This window comes from Mytilus galloprovincialis, chromosome 2 (genome assembly GCF_965363235.1).
Source record: "Mytilus galloprovincialis chromosome 2, xbMytGall1.hap1.1, whole genome shotgun sequence".
Lineage (NCBI taxonomy): Eukaryota > Metazoa > Mollusca > Bivalvia > Mytilida > Mytilidae > Mytilus > Mytilus galloprovincialis.
In genome coordinates, this window is record NC_134839.1 from 78699291 (window position 1) to 78723240 (window position 23950).

General features: G+C 33.1%; 1 protein-coding gene across 3 annotated transcripts in view; it reads right to left on the reverse strand.

Annotated features, from left to right (window-relative positions):
* The window catches only part of LOC143064482 (signal transducer and activator of transcription 5A-like), a 71056-nt gene that overhangs the window by 25258 nt on the left and 21848 nt on the right, over positions 1–23950 (reverse strand). For 2 of the 3 annotated variants that reach the window (XM_076237338.1, XM_076237335.1), the window contains exons 7-19: positions 23562–23782; positions 21686–21840; positions 21103–21267; positions 12865–12999; positions 11337–11472; positions 10509–10550; positions 9509–9592; positions 7883–8002; positions 5685–5820; positions 5075–5136; positions 4458–4552; positions 3525–3667; positions 2783–2938 (exon numbers count right to left, since the gene is read on the reverse strand). In XM_076237338.1, coding sequence (XP_076093453.1) covers positions 2783–2938; positions 3525–3667; positions 4458–4552; positions 5075–5136; positions 5685–5820; positions 7883–8002; positions 9509–9592; positions 10509–10550; positions 11337–11472; positions 12865–12999; positions 21103–21267; positions 21686–21840; positions 23562–23782 — 1650 coding nt within the window. The remainder of the gene's footprint in view (positions 1–2782; positions 2939–3524; positions 3668–4457; positions 4553–5074; positions 5137–5684; positions 5821–7882; positions 8003–9508; positions 9593–10508; positions 10551–11336; positions 11473–12864; positions 13000–21102; positions 21268–21685; positions 21841–23561; positions 23783–23950) is intronic. The other variant, XM_076237336.1, reaches the window with a different exon arrangement.

The following is a 23950-nucleotide window of genomic DNA, read 5'->3' on the forward strand; positions in this document are numbered from 1 at the left end:
CCCTCCCCCTATACATCTAGCCACAACGCACAACAATATGCACAGTAAAACTCAATTTAAGAGTTTAAGTCCTAGGTCAGAATAGGTAACAAAGAAAATAAACAACATGACAATAATACATAAATAACAAAGGACTACTAGCAGTTTCTGACAATGCCAGCTCCAGACCTCAGTTAAACTGATTGAGATATGTCTTCATCATATGAATATCAAGCACAATCCCTCCCGTTACGGGTTTAGTATTATACCATCATAACTCCATGGAAAGCAATGGTGATTTTCTTTGGCACAGAACAGGATGATTTAGGCAAGGATTTTTTGTACTTGAAGTGCCAACCTTTTCAAATTTTAAATAAATTCATTACAGCTCATCCTATATAAAAATTAGAAGATATGACAAGATTGCCAATGAGATAACTATTAACCAAAGACCTAAGGAAAGGAATGTAAAACAACTATCTTTAAACAAGAGTGCACACACTGAAATGTCTCGCCTTCTTCACTAATCATTGATATTATGTTGATACTCCTAAATATAAAGCTTTATTACGACTGTCATATAAACTTAACATGAATCATGAAAATGAGGTCAAGGTCAGTTGAACCATATGCCAGGCAGACATGTACAGCTAACAATGCTTCCATACAACAAACATGACAAATATAGTTGAGCCTATTGCTTATAGTTTAAGAAAATAGACCAAAACACAAAAACTTAACACTGAGCAATGAACCGTGAAAACCAGGTCAAGGTCAAATAAAACCTGCACGACTGACATATAGATCATAAAATATTTCCATACACCAAATATAGTTGACCTATGACATATAGTATTAGATAAAAAGACCAAAACTCAAAAACTTAACTTTGACCACTGAACCATGAAAATGAGGTCAAGGTCAGATGACATCTGCCTGCTAGACATGTACACCTTACAATCATTCAGATTCATTCCATACAACAAATACAGTAAACCTATTGCATAAAGTATGAGAAAAACAGACAAAAACACAAAACTTAACTATAACCACTGAACCATGAAAATGAGGTCAAGGTCAGATGACATCTGCCCGCTAGACATGTACACCTTACAATCATTCCATACAACAAATATAGTAAACCTATTGCATAAAGTATGAGAAAAACAGACCAAAACACAAAAACTTAACTATAACCACTGATCCATGAAATGAGGTCGAGGTCAAGTGAAAACTGTCTGACGGGCATGAGGACCATGCAAGGTATGCACATACGAAATATAGTTATCCTATTACTTACAGTAAGAGAGAATTTAACATTACAAAAAATCTGAACTTTTTTTTCAAGTGGTCACTGAACCATGAAAATGAGGTCAAGGACAATGGACATGTGACTGATGGAAACTTCGTAACATGAGGCATCTATATACAAAATATGAAGCATCCAGGTCTACCACCTTCTAAAATATATAGCTTTTAAGAAGTGAGCTAACACCGCCGCCGCCGTAGCCACTGCCGCCGGATCACTATCCCTATGTCGAGCTTTCTGCAACAAAAGTTGCAGGCTCAACAAAAATTATAATCCTGTAACAAAGTAACAAAAGGCAATCATGGATATAATTTGAGCATCATAACATTTATTGATATAAATATGATGTTCTGGTATAAACTGTTATACTGAGAGTGTATAAATTTGAAATTTCCAACACAAACAAACTAAAATCTGTGTTAGACACTTAATTAATGCAAAATCATACTTGTTGACCCAACAATGGTAAAACACTGAGCTCAGACTGATATGTAAAATATCTGTATGTTTACAAAGCACAATTGAGTTCAAAAATGTGTAAGGTTTCCACCGAACCCAGTGTATCGCCTACTTTTGCTATTAATCGCAGGCTCAACAAAAATGAGGAAAAAAATCAATAAAAATATTACTTTTGATAGTAAGAAGCTTCTGTCCAGGTTTAATAAAAATCTAGGATAGTTTATGAATCTAATAAATGTTTAAAAACTTTAACTGCAGACTGTATGTAATGTTAACTGGAAGAAAAACTAAGTCCATAAAAAATTTATAAGTAAAATACGGATAAATAGGTACAAAATTTATACAAAATTTCCTTCTAGATACTAGCTTTTGATCATAAACAAGCTTCTGATCACGTTTGGTACAAATCCAAAATAGTATAAGAAAGACTTTTAGTTATTAAAATTTTAAAAACTTAAACCACAGAGTGAATGTTTTGTTTCCTGGCAGAAAATCTAAGTCCATTTATAAGTAAAAGACGGAAAAAATAGATTTTTTTTTTACACAATTTTCTTTTGGATACTATCTTATGATCATAAACAAGCTTCTGTCCAAATTTGGTACAAACCGAGGATAGTGCAAGAAAGTCCATTTATAAGTAAAATACAGATAAATAGGTACAAAATTTAACAAAATTTTCTTCTAGATACTAGCTTTTGATCATAAACAAGCTTCTGTCCAAGTTTTGTAGAAATCCAGGATAGTTTAAGAAAGTTATTAAATATCAAAACCTTTAACCACAGTGTGTATATTTGTGGACGTCTCTGACGTAATGTAGGATCGCTATGCCCTTCTTTTTCGACTAAAGTCAAAGGCTGCAAAAACGTCTTTCCATGTTATTTCTAGGAGTAATTGTAAGTATAGGTATCAAAAATATTTTTAGCATTTTTGATGAATTTAGATGCATATTCAGATCTCACACATGTGGTTCTGTCAATTTTTTTCTTTAAACCTTTCTTTAAATTTTATTATTATTTACTGATAATAATAACTTACAGGTATCTGTTGTGTAATATTTACTGAAGGCTTGATCTTTTGGTATATCTGGGAACAAGTGTGTAAGCTGTGGAAGATCTTTGATTCTGTCAGCAAGAGTACGTATGTTAATCTCTTTTGTGCCATATGGAGCCAAATTCCACACTTGTCTTTCTCCTAAAAGAAAAGAAGACAATAGATTCATCAAATACCAGGTTCAGCAAACATATCAGTACTCCAATCTTTTTGTTTGATAAACTAAAACCTCTAAGAATAATGAATTGCTCAATTGACATTAAGCCAGTGGACATTTTTTTTAAAATAAATATTTTTTACAGATAGTCTTGCCTGTTGTTTTGGTAGTAAAATATTAAAATTATTATGACAACACTTAACTATATTATTTCTTTTAAGTTGAAAGTGTGCCTGTATGTGTGATATATTTAGTCAATAAGTGATTTATGTTGAGCCAATTTCAAATTTTTGGAACATGCTGTAGTCTGGAAAGGCCATTACCACCAAATATGCACTAAAAAGATGACCATGCCTGAAGACTTCACATTAAACAACACATCTTTTAAAGAAAGTTTGTCTACTATAGTCTAAAAATCATCAAGCAGATTCCACCTTGGAAACTCTTGCAATACAACAGTTCTCAGAGTTAACAGTTAAATTACTTACAATTCTTACCCTCAATTATATCCATCTATGGTAGAGATAAAAAAAGTTGATGAAATATTTACAAATAACACATAGAACTTACCAGGAGACTTTGGGTCCTCAGCTGACCATGCAATAGTGACACCACCTAACTCTGAATCAGAAAATCGACACAGAAAGGTTCCAACAGGTCTCATCTGTAACCATTCTTGAGCCTGTTGTTTACTGACAAAGCCAATAATTGTCCTAAAATTAAGATTACAAGTTTTTTTAGAAAAATGTACAATAAATACAATGAAAGGTTTGTATAAAATAGTGTAAATAGATATAAGAAGATGTGGTATGAGTTCCAATGAGAAAAGTTTCCATCCATGTCACAATTTGCAAAAGTAAACCATTATAGGTCAAAGAATGGCCATCAACACGGAGCCTTGGCTCACAATGAACAGCAAGCTATATAGGCCCCCAAAAATGACTATTATAAAACCATTCAAACAGGAAAAACGACAAATGATAAATATCAGCTCATGTAACATTAGGATTTGGTTTCCTTCTTTAAGTTCATGTCATTTTAGAAATATATACATAATACAAAGTGTGTGTCATCAAGCTTGTTTCAAGCACCAGTCTGTACTAAAATCTCATTTTTAAGGAATAAAAAACTAAAATAACGGAAAGGATCAATTGAAGAGTGCAAAATACCCATGTAAATTGCATATTGAATTTGTTAGAACATAAATATAGAATTTGAAGTGACAGCTTTTGTTGTATTCTTTCACGAAAATACACAAATGATTGTGGTCATTTGGTTTCGTTTGTACCGGTACATAACAATAATTTCCTTTCTGGGCTGATTTAGGATTATTATTTTCAGTGTTATCAAACTTTACCACAGTGTTATTGAATATTCCAAAGGTATCTACTTTTGTTGACATTAAACCATTTGATTGTCTGGTTCATTGTGTCTTGAATATAAAAATACCTACAAACAAAACTAACCATAAACACAACATATTCAGCAACAAAATAAACTCACTTATCACACCAAAGACTTTTTAGGTGATCTTTAGTCAATCTCATAACAGCATAAAACCATTCCCAGAAGGTAAAACTCCTCCCTGGTAATGTATCCTATCAACACAAAATCAGATAACATTTTTTATCAATAAAACAGCAGAAAACTCATTTTCTAAAAATTTTCCGCCCAATAAACTTTGGTCTAAACTTGGTCCACTAGAATGAGTTAAATACAAGATCTTTAATTATTCATTATACAAGATATCAGAAATGAGTTTATTATAAAAAGGAAAATTGTTAACCTATTTAATATTTAGGAGGAGACTGCATCATTAATGTTTATCTCACATCTGTTAAATATTTATACTAGTAATCATTCTAATTTGTCGACAATTCAAAGGTCATTCTGAAATAATCAAGGTTGAAGGGCCCAGGTAATTAAGAATATCGACAGTTCTATTTCAGCTATTTTCACCCTTCACAAAATACTTTTAAGATTGCTGTGTTATCCTGACTTTCTCCTTTTTAAATATATGAACACTTAAAAATTACACATTTCATATGGCTTTATTCGAATAATATATCAGCTATTCACAGACAAAAAAAAACCCAAATTGTTCAATAACCAGACCATACCTTGTTAAATAAAGACCAATTTATGTTGTGATTTGAATATTCATCTGTTTTATTATTTCCTCCTGAAATAAATAAATAAATATGACATAATACATACAGAAACGTCGTGAAATATTTACAGCAGAATGCATTGAGTGTGTAAGTAAAGGTAGAATGTTTGGTTAGCTTGCTTGTTAGGTGAAGTCATTATTAGGTTATGTATACTACCCTCCTCAGGGTAGTCTATTACTACAGACTAATCGCATATCTGTTAGACTATAGTTTACCTTTAAAAGAAGGGTAGTCTACCTAACCTAACAATGACTTCACGGTTCAGCTAGAAAGCAAGCTAACCAAAGATATTATCTTTAACTACACACTCAATGGATTCTGTTGTAAAGTCATCTATATGCAAGGTATTAAGCATCTTGTCTTCTACCTTCTGAATGATAAAACTTTATATAATAGTTTATTACAAAACAAATTATGCACAATATTCAAAAAGTGTTTCACTTTTAAAGTCAAAGCATGAATAAAAGTATCACATCTCATCTTACAGTAGAGATCAGCAGAAATACAACCTTCAGAACAAAATTTGTTTGGATAATTTTAGGACTAAAATTATGCTTACCAAACACTTTTGATGCCAGATAGTTCAGGTTTTCTGGGCTGAGTCCTTTCCCTGTCACTGCCTGAAATTTAGTGTTGAGGAGCTGTGACATTAACGTCCATGACACCTGACTAGGAACTTGGAATGGTGTTCTTCCCTAAAAGTAAATAATGGTTCCTTCATTATTAAGATTTCCTTGAAGCTAATTCCTACAATATCAAAGATGAAAATTGATGATAAGCAATATGGATTCCATGTAGGAGAATTGTCAAAATATGCACCGGTCAATAAACGATAAAATTTTGTGAAACAAATTTGTACAATTTGCCTTAATTATGTCACATTAAGTGTAGCAACTCTGGTATAACCATCTGAAACAAGAATTTGCATATTTCTATGTTAAGCATACCCCACTAATAATTCTATGTATGAGAAAACAGGATGTTGGTGGATCTGAAAAGTGCTTAAAAATCACAAGGAATCACTCTCAAACTGCAGATGAAGTCATTCTGTTCAGTAATATAGTATTGTGCGACTAAAATGCAATGCTCATTCAACATATTGAAAGTTCAAAGTATTGGCAAGCAGGAAGAGGATGTCTGGCAGATCGATTGAGCCTTCACACCTTTAATCCATCACTTTCAAGCACGGAGATTGATAAATTGTTGGTTGATTAAGGTACAGTGGCTCAAGCAGGGAGAAGGTGTCTGACAGATCAATTGAGACTTCACACCTTGAATCCAACACTGTCAAGCAGGGAGAAGGTGTATAACAGATCCATTGAATGAATCCATCGTGTCAAGCTGTTGACCAAATATGAAGTCATTTGGTGAAAATTGCATAAAGAAAATGTCAGTTTTAAAGCTTAAGGTAAATTGGTTGTAAAATATTTAACAAATTTCAATAACTTACTTGTGTTAATAAAATGATATTTTCTTTTTCTTGTTTTATATTTCTATTCATTATTCATGCGTTCTATATATAATGTCAACTCCTTTTTCAGTTAAATGAAATTTGGGATATTTTTAACTTTAACTGTTGGCTGCAAGAACAGGAACAATGCATAAAATCAATGTCAATTTATTAGGTCAAAGGGCAAATAATTCTAATCTGATGTTGCAAATACATAAATTAAGAATATATAGCATGAACAGCCTACAAACAACCTGTTTGAACTTTATGCTTTTAAATATAACTAAATGGATTTAAATCTTTTACAAAATGTTTATATGTTGGTACTATATTAACTATACATTTAACATTCATGCATGGAACATTTATTTCAAAGAACAATGATTTAGCGTACAATCCATTAAGCTTTAAGCCACATAATGTGACAGGCATAAAAGAAATAACTTACCACTAAATGCTTATACATATGTACAGTTTAACAATAGTCCTTTTGTTATACATATATGTATCAGCATGATATAAAATATTAAACGGTACTACACTATATACAAGCATGCATATTACAATACCACTGGTCTCTACTCAATATGTCAGTAACTTGTAAAAATAATTTTTGTTATAAAAATAAGGCTGAAAAATAGTTATTGTGACCACCTTTGTAAGTTTTAAATTGCAGAGTTTTCATGATTAAAATCTAATAACTTGGAAAGGACTATTCTTAAAATTGTCAAAACAATTTATGTCATTTGCAAAGCAAACTAGAGCTACCAGCAGTCATATGGAATGTGTATTAATGTTAAAGGTTTTCTTGCGACAAATCGGTTGAACTATTTACCAAAAGTCTAAAGAAGCAATCTTGGATATAGCCTGTAGTTATTATCTAAAGTAAGACTTTTAAACTGTTGTCACCGCTCTTCAAAAACAAAACACAACATCTGCACTGAACACAATTGCCTCACCTACTAAATTCAGTACAGTGACTAATTAGGAAAAATAAATGAGAAATTTGTCCATGCCAATGTCCAACAGACTTTGCCTTATGAACATCTGAAGGATCAAGGTGCCAAATAAGTGCCTCATACTTTCTCTTTTCTAAAGGATATGTTACCCAAAGCAAAAGTAATCATTCCATATAAGGGCAGCTCCATAGCATTATGACCATATAATCCACAAAGGTCATTCATTAATCTTACCTCAATACCTTACCTTATTGTACCTAACAACAAAGACCATAAGGCAATGGCATGCAAGGTACGTTACCATTTACCATATAGTACATGCATGCTTAAAACTTATGAAGAATTTACATTCTTTTGAAAACTACTAATAATTACTGGCTCAGCAAACTGGTTGTCCCATAACACTGTTGCTAAGGCATTGCATTCTTGGTTTCCATGGACTGTTACAACAACAGGAAGTGACAATGTCTAAAAAAAAATAATTATACAGTGATTTCATATAAAATGTTGACACAGGAATATGTTTTGCCTTTTTATAGTACATGTATAATGCAAATATTGAATTACAAGTTATGAATGACAATGAGTGTAGGTTATAAGATAGCAGTTTTCAGTAGGAAATTGCTCCTTTACCTACATTTTTAAATTTATATTTTAAAGTACTCTGTTTGTTTTTCATCTACTTAACATTAATCAAGAAAACTAAACATTGACCAATGAACCATGAAAATGAGGTCAAGGTCAGATGAATATAAAAAAAGAAGATGTGGTATGATTGCCAATGAGACAACTGTCCACAAGAGACCAAAATGACACAGACATTAACAACTATAGGTCACCGTACAGCCTTCAACAATGAGCAAAGCCCATACCACATAGTCAGCTATAAAAGGCCCAGATAAGAAAATGTAAAACAATTCAAAAGAGAAAACTAACGGCCTTATTTATATAAAAAAACATATGCCAGGCAGACATGTACAGCTAATAAATCTTCCATACAACAAATACAGTTGACCTATTGCTTATAGTTAAAGAAAAACAGACCAAAACAAAAAATTTAACACTGAGCAATGAACTGTGAAAATGAGGTCAAGGTCAAATAAAACCTGCACGACTGACATATAGATCATAAAATATTTCCATACACCAAATAAAGTTGACCTGTTGTGTATAGTATTAGAAAAAAGACCAAAACTCAAAAACTTAACTTTGACCACTGAACCATGAAAATGAGGTCAAGGTCAGATGACACCTGCCAGCTAAACATGTACACCTTACAATCATTCCATACACCAAATATAGTAGACCTATTGCATACAGTATAAGAAAAACAGACCAAGACACAAAAACTTAATTATAACCACTGAACCATGAAAATGAGGTCAAGGTCAGATGACACCTAGTAGTTTAGACATCTACACCTTACAGTCCTTCCATACCTTGAATATACTAGACCTATTGCTTATAGTATCTGAGATATGGACTCGATTACAAAAACTTAACCTTGTTCACTAATTTATGAAATGAGGGTGAGGTCAAGTGAAAACTGTCTGACGGACACGAGGACCTTGCAAGGTACGCACATACTAAATACAGTTATCTTATTACTTCAAATAAGAGAGAATTTAACATTACAGAAAATGTTAGTTTTTTTTTCAAGTAGTCACTGAACCATGAAAATGAGGTAAAGGACATTAGACATATGACTGACGGAAACTTAGTAACATGAGGCATTCATATACAAAGTATAAAGCATCCATGTCTTCCACGTTCTAAAATATAAAGCTTTTAAGAAGTTAGCTAATGTCTCCGCTGCCGTAGCCACCGCTGCCAGATCACCATCCCTACGTCGAGCTTTTCTGCGACTTCTGCGACAAAAGTCGCAGATCCGACAAAAATGTGTACACAGATTTTTAAAGAAAATAGTAATCATGCTTTTAACTTAACATTCTTAAGGTTAATAATCAAACGTACCCAAACTTGAAACATCAGTTCACCATTAATGCCAAGCTGGAAATCAGATTGGAACAGGATACAAAACTTTTCTTCTGTTACAGCCTATGCAATAAAAACAAATAATAAAAACAGTAGCTCAATAGAACTGGGAAAACTTATCATTCATTTTACTGAATAGAAATATTGGTGTTGGATATATGAATTAAACTGTTTAAAAGCCATTCAAATGAAATTACCTGGTTGACAGAATCCACCCTGTGTATAGATTGAATGTCAAATTAAATGAAAACTTATGTTGGAAAAGATTGGATATCCAGTAGACGCACATGATACATTTACAGATGATGACAAACACAGGAACAGTTTAATCATGGATAATATAATGGAATGATGTGCTTTATAACAAAATTTTGGTTTATTTTAGTATCATTTTGACATCCACTCTTTTTTTTCTCATCAACATATATACCAATGTTACCGGTTCAAAATGATTAAAATCATAATATATCAAATAATACAATTCAAGGGCACTTTATTGAGATAACCTAAACATATCTAATCATGGTCATACCTTATAGCGAGTTATTTTGGCGGGTGTAAAATTTCGCAAATTTCAATGAATAAGGTGTACAAAATATTTTGGCCATTATTATTTTGGTGGATTCAAAACTTTGATTGATACCTTTGCATTAGGTCTTTTAAATTGATGGAATTTATTTTGCCGATTTTGTTCTATATGCGAAAATAAGCCAAATTTTACACCCTGCAAAAATAACCCGCTATACGGTATAACCTATGAATAAAATTGAGAATGGAAATGGGGAATGTGAGTATATTCAATTGCTAATCCAATCTTGAAAAATGTATTTATCCTTCCATGCATTTATGAAACAGAATATCTAAAAAACTGTATCCTCTTTTCCACAGATTGAATTATTTTTTTAATTTTTCTATTGCAGATTTCAAAAGAAATATAATATTTACTGACTTTAGTTTAACATAAAATGTACAAACTTACTTCAGTCCCTTTTTTATCTGCTCTTTTAATCTTCTTCAGTTGCTGTAATGAAAATATAAAAAGATTAAAAAAATATTCATAACATAAAAAATATTTATACTAACAAAAATATAATTTTCTTGTCATTTGTATGAAGATGAAAGTGTTTATGCCACCATTTAAAATATATTTTTTAAATAAAACCAGATATGTAACCAATTTTCTTGCAGCTGGTCAATTCACTCTGAATTTAAACAGGGCTTTCTTATAATTGTGACGTATCTAAATCAAAACAATCTAGATGAAACAGCTAACTTAAAATGGCTTAGGTTTGTCAACATTCCACTACATGTATAACAATAATGTTTTCAACACTCCTGAAAACCCTGTACACGTATCACTTCTTTATCTATATCATTACACATTAAGTTCAGATAAATATAAACTAGAAATCAAAGGTTGAAATATGACAGGTACTTCACAGCTGTATGTTGCAGCCATCTTTAAATTATCTTCACTTTTGGCGCAAGTCTGCATACTATTTATGATTAGGTTTATTGATCTGCATGACTGAGATTTAACTGTAATGTTATCTATTTGTCTTTTTCACCCAAATATATTTTTAAACTGCACTGTAAAGTTTTTTTCTGTTTCAAAGTGTTGAATAAAATGTATTGCCAAGTGAATTCTTTTAGATTTTATGTCTATGATATTTTTTTTTTAAACTTTACTGATTTTTTTTGTCAAGCACTGTTGTCAAAAAAAGTATAAAACATACAGGAGAGCAATTTAACCAAATAAGCACATAAAATGAATGACCAAAGTGTGATTTAAACTATAATAGACTACCATATTCCTGAACTGTATACTCAGTTCTCCTTTCCCATCGTGATATTCCATCGTTCCTTCTTTATTCAATATGTCCCCACTATCAGCATCTTTGGCTGTTACATCACTCTTCAGTAATCCTCGAGCCTGTTCCTCACTAAAATAAACATAACAAAAACCAAATTTAACATGATAAATCTAGGAATAAAAAGTTACATTACTGAAATTATATACATTTGTAGTAGAAAGATAAATCATTTCAAACAAATTATTGCCATTCATTATAAATAAATTTCTATCAAAAATAAGGCTCAAAGAACTTTTTATATTATTTATATTAATAATAACAACATACACACATGTTGGAGTATGAATATACCACGTCATAGTGGGCGTGTCGCTATTAACCAATCAGAAGACAGATTTATTTATTAGTTGATAATGCCAATAGATCCATGGAATACATATGTGCAGTCTTTGTAAAAACTGCAGGTTTAAAGAGATTTTAGTTGTCTTATTCTGCTGTAAACATTGTTTAGGGTTGTAATTGGAAACAGAAAAATATGTAATTCAGCCATTGAAAAGGGACATAATTTTGGAATTGTGAAATTGATGCCACCATAATTCAAACTTGATCTGTGTTTTGTGGTAATAAGCATTGTGTATAAGTTTCATAACATTTGGTTGAGGCAAACTGAAGTTAGAAAACGGAAACCAATTTAGGTTATGTACGGACTGACGTACAGAGGAACAAAGATAAAATTCAATGCCCCCTCCACTATGGTATGGGCAAAAAAATACTAATATGTTTTATAGGAATTAGAATCTTGCTTTGTTTCCAAAGCAAAAGGAGAACATCATATTATAATAAGTATTTAAGTGTTTTATAAGAAATGTTATAAAAAGGCTAATACATTCCATAAACCCTTTTTTTAAAGGATTACAATTCTGTGTGTTTAAATAATAAGGGCTGCAAATAGAAATGCTACTTGCCAGCTAAACATACTAATATAAAGATAATGTGGGATAATCTTATAGTATTGAATTATTGCACCAGATTTGGATTTATAGCATTCTCCCACTAAAATTGTCTCTCACCAACTTTGACACTATGACTGTAAATAAATCTTTAATTGTATGAAAAATCCAAGCAATCCTGTTAGTATTGGTTTAAAATAATATCTTACTTTTGCTACTCTGTTGTGCAGGGGTGTAAAAATCAAAAATCGTTTGGTGATGTTATTGAACAGTATTGCAGTCTGTCCAATAGCACAGCACTGAAACACAAAAGGGATGAATAAAACAGTTCTTAAACAGACTGGGGAGAAAATTGTATAACCTGAGCATAGAAGTTTTCACAATACACATTATGGCTATTTGGAAATCTGTCCCGCTTGAACTTTTGACGTCATACAACAATCACTTTTTCCATTGTGGCATCAGATAATTTCTATTGTCAAAATTTTACAGGAACATTTGTGATGTCCAGTAGTGGCGGACAAACAGGGATATGGTGTATAGGTTGTTTCATATAGATAACATATATTACCTGATTATTGAAGCTTTCACTGTAGGTGGATTCATATGGATGTTTAGTTTTCCTCCTACCAACAATCTAATCTTAGCCGTGAACCGAGATTCTTTCTTCAACACTTGAGGAGGCTGATGTTCCACCACAAATGTACTGAAAAAATGAAATATTTTTGAAACTTTAATAAAGCTAACCTGAATTCACAATATGGACCTCATGCAAAAAAACATCAATACATCCGTTATCCTCTTTTGGGTTGAAAAAAATATGAAGGTAAGTCTGTAACTGTTTGAAAATTGATTTGTTATTAGAAACCTACACAACAGACCAACAGTCATCATGAATTTGAATGTATCAAAATTGTTCCATTTCTTATAGATCTACATGTTAACGTACACTTACATAAGGTACATTTCTATCCAACACAGCTCTTATGTATTTTAATCATTTTTCAGAAAAATTATCACAAGTTTTGGTTAACATAATATTATTGACAGTAAACAACTAGAGGCTCTAAAGAGCCTGTGTCGCTCACCTTGGTCTATGTGAATATTAAACAATGGACACAGATGGATTCATGACAAAATTGTGTTTTGGTGATGGTGATGTGTTTGTAGATCTTACTTTACTAAACATTCTTGCTGCTTACAATTATCTCTATCTATAACAGTACTTTCTGTGGAAAATGTTATTGAAAATCTTCAAATTTTAAGAAAATTGTTAAAAATTGACTATGAAGGGCAATAACTCCTTAGGGGGTCAATTGACTATTTTGGTCATAGTGACTTATTTTTAGTTCTTACTTTGCTGTACATTATTGCTGTTTACAGTTTATCTCTATCTATAACTAGAGGCTCTAAAGAGCCTGTGTCGCTCACCTTGGTCTATGTGCATATTAAACAAAGGACACAAATGGATTCATGACAAAATTGTATTTTGGTGATGGTGATGTGTTTGAAGTTCTTACTTTACTGAACGATTTTGCTTCTTACAATTATATCTATAATGAACTTTGCCCATTAGTAACAGAGAACTATATTTGGTAAAAATTTACATATATTTACCAAATTAATGAAAATTGTTAAAAATTGACTATAAAGGGCAATAACTCCTTAAGGGGTCAATTGACCATTTAGGTCATGTTGACTTATTTGTAGATCTTACTTTGCTGAACATTATTGCTGTTTACAGTTTATCGCTATCTATAATAGTATTCAAGATAACCAAAAACGGCAAAATTTCTTTAAAAATTACCAATTGGAGGGCAGCAACCCAACAACCAGTTGTCCAATTCATCTGAAAAATTCAGGGCAGATAGATATTGACTTGATTAACAATTTAACTTCTTGTCAGATTTGCTCTAGATGCTTTGAATTCATAGTTATAAGCCAAAAACTGCATTTTACCCCTATGTTCTATTTTTAGCCGTAGCGGCCATCTTGGTTGAATGGCCAGGTCATCGGACACATTTTTCAAACTAGATACCCCAAAGATGATTGTGGCCTAGTAGTTTCAGTGGAGATTTTGTAAAAGATTACTTAAATTTATGAAAAATGGTTAAAGATTGACTATAAAGGGCAATAACTCCTAAAGGGGTCAACTGACCATTTTGGTCATGTTGACTTATTTGTAGATCTTACTTTGCTGAACATTATTGCTGTTTACAATTTATCTCTATCTATAATAATATTCAAGATAATAACCAAAAACAGCAAAATTTCCTCAAAATTACCAATTCAGGGGCAGCAACCCAACAACCGATTGACCGATTCATCTGAAAATTTCAGGGCAGATAGATCTTGACCTGATAAACATTTTTATCCCATGTCAGATTTCCTCAAAATGCTTTGGTTTTTGAGTTATAAGCCAAAAACTGCATTTTACCCCTATGTTCTATTTTTAGCGGTGGCGGCCATCTTGGTTGGTTGACCAGGTCACGCCACACATTTTTTAAACTAGATACCCCAAAGATGATTGTGGCCAAGTTTGGATTAATTTGGCCCAGTAGTTTCAGAGGAGAAGATTTTTGTAAAAGATTAATTTAATTTATGAAAAATGGTTAAAATTGACTATAAAGGGCAATAACTCCTAAACGGGTCAACTGACCATTTTGGTCATGTTGACTTATTTGTAGATCTTACTTTGCTGAACATTATTGCTGTTTACAGTTTATCTCTATCTATAATAATATTCAAGATAATAACCAAAAACAGCAAAATTTCCTCAAAATTACCAATTCAGGGGCAGCAACCCAACAACCGATTGACTGATTCATCTGAAAATTTCAGGGCAGATAGATCTTGACCTGATAAACATTTTTATCCAGTCAGATTTCCTCAAAATGCTTTGGTTTTTGAGTTATAAGCCAAAAACTGCATTTTTACCCCTTTTTTTTAATTTTAGCCGTGGCGGCCATCTTGGTTGGTTGACCAGGTCACGCCACACATTTTTTAAACTAGATACCCCAAAGATGATTGTGGCCAAGTTTGGATTAATTTGGCCCAGTAGTTTCAGAGGAGAAGATTTTTGTAAAAGATTACTTTAATTAACGAAAAATGGTTAAAAATTGACTATAAAGGGCAATAACTCCTAAACGGGTCAACTGACCATTTTGGTCATGTTGACTTATTTGTAGATCTTACTTTGCTGAACATTATTGCTGTTTACAGTTTATCTCTATCTATAATAATATTCAAGATAATAACCAAAAACAGCAAAATTTCCTCAAAATTACCAATTCAGGGGCAGCAACCCAACAACCGATTCATCTGAAAATTTCAGGGCAGATAGATCTTGACCTGATAAACATTTTTACCCCAATTCAGATTTGCTCTAAATGCTTTGGTTTTTGAGTTATAAGCCAAAAACTGCATTTTACCCCTATGTTCTATTTTTAGCCGTGGCGGCCATCTTGGTTGGTTGACCGGGTCACGCCACACATTTTTTAAACTAGATACCCCAATGATGATTGTGGCCAAGTTTGGTTTGATTTGGCCCAGTAGTTTCAGAGGAGAAGATTTTTGTAAAAGTTAACGACGACGGACGACGACGACGACGGACGACGACGACGACGGACGACGGACGACGACGGACGTCAAGTGATGAGAAAAGCTCACTTGGCCCTTTGGGCCAGGTGAGCTAATAATATTCAAGATAACAAAAAAACAGCAAAATTTCCTCAAAATTACCAATTCAGGGGCAGCAACCTAACAACCCATTATCCGATTCATCTGAAAATTCCAGGGCAGATAGATCATGACCTGATCAACAATTTTACTTCCTGTCAGATTTGCTCTTAATGCTTTGGTTTTTGAGTTATAAGCCAAAAACTGCATTTTACCCCCATGTTCTATTTTTAGCCATGGCGGCCATCTTGGTTTGTTTGCCGAGTTACCGGACAAATATATATTTTTAACTAGATACCCCAATGATGATTATGGCTAAGTTTAGTTAAATTTGGCCCAGTAGTTTCAGAGAAGAAGATTTTTCTAAAAGATTACTAAGATTTACGAAAAATGGTTAAAAATTGACTATAAAGGGCAATAACTCCTAAAGTGGTCAACTGACCATTTTGGTCATGTTGACTTATTTGTAAATCTTACTTTGCTGAACATTATTGCTGTTTACAGTTTATCTCTATCTATAATAATATTCAAGATAATAACCAAAAACAGCAAAATTTCCTTAAAATTACCATTTCAGGGGCAGCAACCCAACAATGGAATGTCCGATTCATCTGAAAATTTCAGGGCAGCTAGATCTTGACCTGATGAACAATTTTATCCCATGTCAGATTTGCTCTAAATGCTTTGGTTTTTGAGTTATAAGCCAAAAACTGCATTTTACCCCTATGTTCTATTTTTAGCCATGGCAGCCATCTTGGTTGGTTGGGCGGGGCACCAGACACATTTTTTAAACTAAATACCCCAATGATGATTATGGCTAAGTTTGGTTAAATTTGGCCCAGTAGTTTCAGAGGAGAAGATTTTTCTAAAAGATTACTAAGATTTACGAAAAATGGTTAAAAATTGACTATAAAGGGCAATAACTCTTAAAGTGGTCAACTGACCATTTTGGTCATGTTGACTTATTTGTAAATCTTACTTTGCTGAACATTATTGCTGTTTACAGTTTATCTCTATCTATAATAATATTCAAGATAATAACCAAAAACAGCAAAATTTCCTTAAAATTACCATTTCAGGGGCAGCAACCCAACAACGGAATGTCCGATTCATCTGAAAATTTCAGGGCAGCTAGATCTTGACCTGATGAACAATTTTATTCCATGTCAGATTTGCTCTAAATGCTTTGGTTTTTGAGTTATAAGCCAAAAACTGCATTTTACCCCTATGTTCTATTTTTAGCCATGGCAGCCATCTTGGTTGGTTGGGCGGGGCACCAGACACATTTTCTAAACTAAATACCCCAATGATGATTATGGCCAAGTTTGGTTAAATTTGGCCCAGTAGTTTCAGAGGAGAAGATTTTTCTAAAAGATTACTAAGATTTACGAACTAGAGGCTCTCAAGAGCCTGTGTCGCTCACCTTGGTTTATGTGCATATTAAACAATGGACACAGATAAATTCATGACATAATTGTGTTTTGGTGATGGTGATGTGTTTGTAGATCTTACATTACTGAACATTCTTGTTGATACAATTATCTCAATCTATAATGAACTTGGCCCAGTAATTACAGTGGAAAATATTTTCTAAAAATTTACAAAAATTTATGAAAAATGCTAAAAATTAACTATAAAGGGCAATAACTCCTTAAGGGGTCAATTGACTATTTTGGTCATGAAAACTTATTTGTAGATCTTGTTTTGCTGAACATTATTGCTGTTTACAGTTTATCTCTATCTATAATAATATTCAAGATAACAAAAAACAGCAAAATTTCCTTAAAATTACCAACTCAGGGCAGTAACCTAACAACAGGTTATCCGATCCATGTGAAAATATCAGGGCAAATAGATCTTGACCTGATAGACAATTTAACCCATGTCAGATTTTCTCTAAATGCTTCGGCTTTTGAGTTATAAGCCAAAAACTGCATTTTACCCCTATGTTCTATTTTTAGCCGTGGCAGCCATTTTGGTTGGATGGCGGGGTCACCAGACACATTTTTTTCAATTAGATACCCCAAAGATGATTGTGGCCAAGTTTGGATTAATTTGGCCCAGTAGTTTCAGAGGAGAAGATTTTTGTAAAAGATTTCTAAGATTTACGAAAAATGGTTAAAAATTGACTATAAAGGTCAATAACTCCTATAGGGGTCAACTGACCACTTTGGTCATGTTGACTTATTTGTAAATCTAACTTTGCTGAACATTATTGCTGTTTACAGTTTATCTCTATCTATAATAATATTCAAGATAATAACCAAAAACAGCAAAAATTCCCTAAAATTAACAATTCAGGGGCAGCAACCCAACAACGGGTTGTCGGATTCATCTGAAAATTTGAGGGCAGAAAGATCTTGACCTGATAAACAATTTAACCCCCATGTCAGATTTGCTCTAACTGCTTTGGTTTTTGAGTTATAAGCCAAAAACCGCATTTTACCCCTATGTTCTATTTTTAGCCATGGCGGCCATCTTGGTTGGTTGGGCTGGTCACGCCACACATTTTTTAAACTAGATACCCCAATGATGATTGTGGCCAAGTTTGTTTTAATTTGGCCCAGTAGTTTCAGAGGAGAATATTTTTGTAAAAGATTACTAAGATTTACGAAAAAATGGTTAAAATTTGACTATAAAGGGCAATAACTCTTAAAGGGGTCAACTGACCATTTCGTTCGTGTTGACATATTTGTAAATCTTACTTTGCTGAACATTATTGCTGTATACAGTTTATCTCTATCTATAATAATATTCAAGATAGTAACCAAAAACAGCAAAATTTCCTTAAAAATACCAATTCAGGGGCAGCAACCCAACAACAGGTTGTCTGATTCATCTGAAAATTTCAGGACAGATAGATCTTGACCTGATTAACACTTTTAACCCATGTCAGATTTGCTCTAAATGCTTTTGTTTTTGAGTTATAAGCCAAAAACTGCATTTTACCCCTATGTTCTATTTTTAGCCATGGCAGCCATCTTGGTTGGTTGGTTGGGTCACGCCACACATTTTTTAAACTAGATACCCCAAAGATGATTGTGGCCAAGCTTGGATTAATTTGGCCCAGTAGTTTCAGAGGAGAAGATTTTTGTAAAAGATTTCTAAGATTTACGAAAAACGGTTAAAAATTGACTATAAAGGTCAATAACTCCTAAAGGGGTCAACTGACCATTTTGGTCATGTTGACTTATTTGTAAATCTAACTTTGCTGAACATTATTGCTGTTTACAGTTTATCTCTATCTATAATAATATTCAAGATAATAACCAAAAACAGCAAAAAATCCCTAAAATTACCAATTCAGGGGCAGCAACCCAACAACGGGTTGTCGGATTCATCTGAAAATTTGAGGGCAGAAAGATCTTGACCTGATAAACAATTTTACCCCAGTCAGATTTGCTCTAAATGCTTTTGTTTTTGAGTTATAAGCCAAAAACTGCATTTTACCCCTATGTTCTATTTTTAGCCATGGCGGCCATCTTGGTTGGTTGGCCGGGTCACACCACACATTTTTTAAACTAAATACCCCAATGATGATTGTGGCCAAGTTTGGTTTAATTTGGCCTAGTAGTTTCAGAGGAGAAGAGTTTTGTAAAAGTTAACGACGACGGACGACGACGACGACGACGACGACGACGACGACGGACGACGGACGACGGACGCCAAGTGATGAGAAAAGCTCACTTGGCCCTTCGGGCCAGGTGAGCTAAAAATGGTTAAAAATTGACTATAAAGGGCAATAACTCCTAAAGTGGTCAACTGACCATTTTGGTCATGTTGACTTATTTGTAGATCTTACTTTGCTGAACATTATTGCTGTAAACAGTTTATCTCTATCTATAATAATATTCAAGATAATAACCAAAAACAGCAAAATTTCCTTAAAATTACCATTTCAGGGGCAGCAACCCAACAACGGAATGTCCGATTCATCTGAAAATTTCAGGGCAGCTAGATCTTGACCTGATGAACAATTTTATTCCATGTCAGATTTGCTCTAAATGCTTTGGTTTTTGAGTTATAAGCCAAAAACTGCATTTTACCCCTATGTTCTATTTTTAGCCATGGCAGCCATCTTGGTTGGTTGGGCAAAGCACCAGACACATTTTTTAAACTAGATACCCCAATGATGATTATGGCCAAGTTTGGTTAAATTTGGCCCAGTAGTTTCAGAGGAGAAGATTTTTCTAAAAGATTACTAAGATTTACGAAAAATGGTTAAAAATTGACTATAAAGGGCAATAACTCCTAAAGTGGTCAACTGACCATTTTGGTCATGTTGACTTATTTGTAGATCTTACATTGCTGAACATTATTGCTGTTTACAGTTTATCTCTATCTATAATAATATTCAAGATAATAACCAAAAACAGCAAAATTTCCTTAAAATTACCATTTCAGGGGCAGCAACCCAACAATGAAATGTCCGATTCATCTGAAAATTTCAGGGCAGATAGATCTTGACCTGATGAACAATTTTACCCAATGTCAGATTTGCTCTAAATGCTTTGGTTTTTGAGTTATAAGCCAAAAACTGCATTTTACCTCTATGTTCTATTTTTAGCCATGGTGGCCATCTTGGTTGGTTGGCCGGGTCACCGGACACATTTTTTAAACTAGATATTCCAATGATGATTGTGGCCAAGTTTGGTTAAATTTGGCCCAGTAGTTTCAGAGGAGAAGATTTTTGTAAAAGTTAACGCAGGACGACGACGGACGACGGACAACGACGACGGACGACGACGCCGGACGCCAAGTGATGAGAAAAGCTCACTTGGCCTTTCGGCCAGGTGAGCTAAAAATGTGTCCATAGTACACGGATGCCCCACTCAAAACTATCATTTTCTATTTTCAGTGGACTGTGAAATTGCAACAAAAAGTTACTCTAACTTGGTATAAAAATTAGAAAGATCATATCATAGGAAACATGTGTACTAAGTTTCAAGTTGATTGGACTTGATTGGATTGAGTTGATTTAGCAAAAACTACCTTGACCAAAAAATTTAGAGGGACAAACGAACGAACAACAGACACACAGACAGAAAAACATAATGCCCTAGGTTGGGCATAAAAAGTCTAACATAAATATGTAAGTTATGTGTTCAGCGACCTTATAATTTTTAAATACCTTGTAACTAAAGATGACAATAGTGCTGTAATCTTCTGATTCAAGTCTGGTAATATGTCAGACTGGTTCTCTGTTGAGGTGTTCAGTGGGAGACGAGTACGTAAAACTTCAAACTGTAAAATCTGTTGTCGACTTTTCCAGATGATTTCTGCCAAGCTTTCACTCCTGTAACATGGACATATTTTTAATTAAAGATTAAATTTCTAGACCTTAAATCCAACTATAGATTTTGCATGTGCTAAAAATAGTAAAACAAAGACAGAGTAAAATAAACCTCCTTTTTGGAGTGTAATTTTAAAATGCATATTGTTTCTCTTTAACTTCATGTAAATTATGCTATTAATAAAATCTTTTGTGTAATTGGTAAAACATAACTTGAAAAGTTATAAAAAATCTGAATGAAAAATGTCAATAATCATGTAGTTTTATACAGACTAGCATACCCATCTTGCATTCTGCAGCATTAAATTTATAACTTGACATTGAAGGCAAATTTCAAAGGTTTATATCATAAATAATTGTAAAATAAGCAAAACGGTTTTAAATAAAAAATTGTTGTTTGTTTTTGGAGAAAATAACATACCATGACTGTAGTCTGTCTAAAAGTTTCTCCTCTATTGGTGCACCATTCCCAGACAACTGTTGTTTACGTTTCCATGCAATCAACTCTACATCAATCACTTTTTTTTGCACATCTTCCAAAAACAGGAATGATTTCTTGTATTTGTTAAGTAACGTCTAAATGATAAAATTTTATAATTCTAGTAATGTGGCAAGCTGGCAGCCATGTTTGTTGGCTTTAGATGTAATCATTTACAATTCTTACAGGATATTTAGAGTTGGATAGCAAATAGCCCCTTTCAGAATTCAATAATTTTTGTGTTGTATTTTTTTGTACTTAAAAAGTATAATAAGAGACAAGTTATGTATAGAGATGCTTGGCAGCTTCAGAGCAACAGATCTGATTCTTCTTTATGACAATAACTGATGACAATAGACAACTTTCGAGTTCCATGCATTTCTGTCAACAACTCGGGTTTTAGTGAACGTCATTTTTGCATTTAGGGGCGTCGTTACTTCCATTCCAATGTTGAGCGAGTGGTTGGAAAACTATAATTCTATATTGTACAAATTATTCGGCAAATTGAATTATCAAAATTGACAATCAGCATTGCTGTCATTAGGGAATTGTGATTAACTACCTACAGAACAACCATTATTTCTAGTTTATCCTGCACAATGAGGATCACTAAGACGCTTGATGAACGTAAATAGTGCAGGGATACAGGCGACCCCCTCTATCTGGTAAATGACGTCATAAAGGCGCGTATAATTGACGAGTTTTTTCCGGTGACGGATGAACTCGAAAGTGGTCTATTGACAGTACTGATTCTTTGGATGTTGATTTATGACAATTCAAGAGATAAACATATGCTTCGGCTCCCTATTACAACATACTATTTCTTTAATAAATCAGAGGATTTGTCAAACAACAAATTTTAAATATTTATCTATAAAAACTGATTATGTTTTAAGTAGTGTTGTCGACGGTTAACCGGTTAAACGGTTAACCGTTCGAACGACCGAATACCGAATACCAAAAAAGCTAACCGGTTATTTCACTTTTGATCTTATATTGTGTAGACCTACATCTGAATGTGAAATCTCCGTCGTGCAAGTCTTTGTCATAACTAAATGCTAAATCAAAAACTGTAAAAGCAAGCCAACGTGAATGTAATCAATGTATACTTGATGGTACGAATATCAGGATTAATCAATTTTAATTGAAACAACTCACATTATTTTTGGAGACAACAAGACAAAATGGAAGAATCATCGGTTCCAGACATATTCAATTCTACGAGATCAAGACGTTTTTTTTTATTTTTCAATTTGAAGTTAGTACAAACGCCATAATTGACACCGTGTATTTGATTATCAAAAGTCAAACTTCGACAGGAATCTTCACAGACAAGCCTTTTAAAACCAAAGGCCAAATTTCAATTCATCGTATTATAAAAACGTAAATGTATGACATGGATGGAATGTAGTCACATTGACACTCATACCACATCTTCTTATATCGATGTGTAGGGTACTTTTGATAAGGCCTTCAAACATAAACTTCAACTACCGGTTAACCGGTTAATCGGTCGAACGATTATACGAGTAACTGGTTAGGTAAAAGTGTACGATTTGACAACACTAGTTTTAAGTACATAATACTATAAGAAGCTAATACCAACAATCGATAACTTCAAATGTTTTTTTTCTGCTAAATTTTAAGCAATATGATCAAACCAAAGTTTTCTCAAAACAATTTTAAATTGAAACCATGAAGTAAAAAATATATCAATTGCAATTAATATAAAATACCATCTAGAAATGTAAAAAGTATACTTAAATAATAACATATGACTTTCAAGCAATGGTTATAAAATTTTATTTCCTCTAATTACCGAACGAAGTTCCATAACTTCTTGAGCCTTGGCTGATAATTCTGTCTGAACATTTTTTTGCTGTGCTGAAATTTCTTTTTCCTTGTTCATCAGCTCTTCTTTCTCATTCCTCAGTTTCTCTAACTCATGCTGATTATCTCCCCCTTGTTGCCATTGCTGTATCTGGGTTTTAGCAAACTCCAATTTCTGTTGTAACTGATTTAAGGCATTGCCAAGTTGTGCTGGAGATACATACAAAATGAAATCTCAACAAAAGTACATAGACCCACATTTCAGTCTATATAAAGCACATTACAGTGTAACCTGTGTAATCAGACACACTGGGTGACCAGAAAAAAATGTCGAATCAAGCAGGGTGTTGTAATACTCAGGTTTTTTCTGCAAGGATT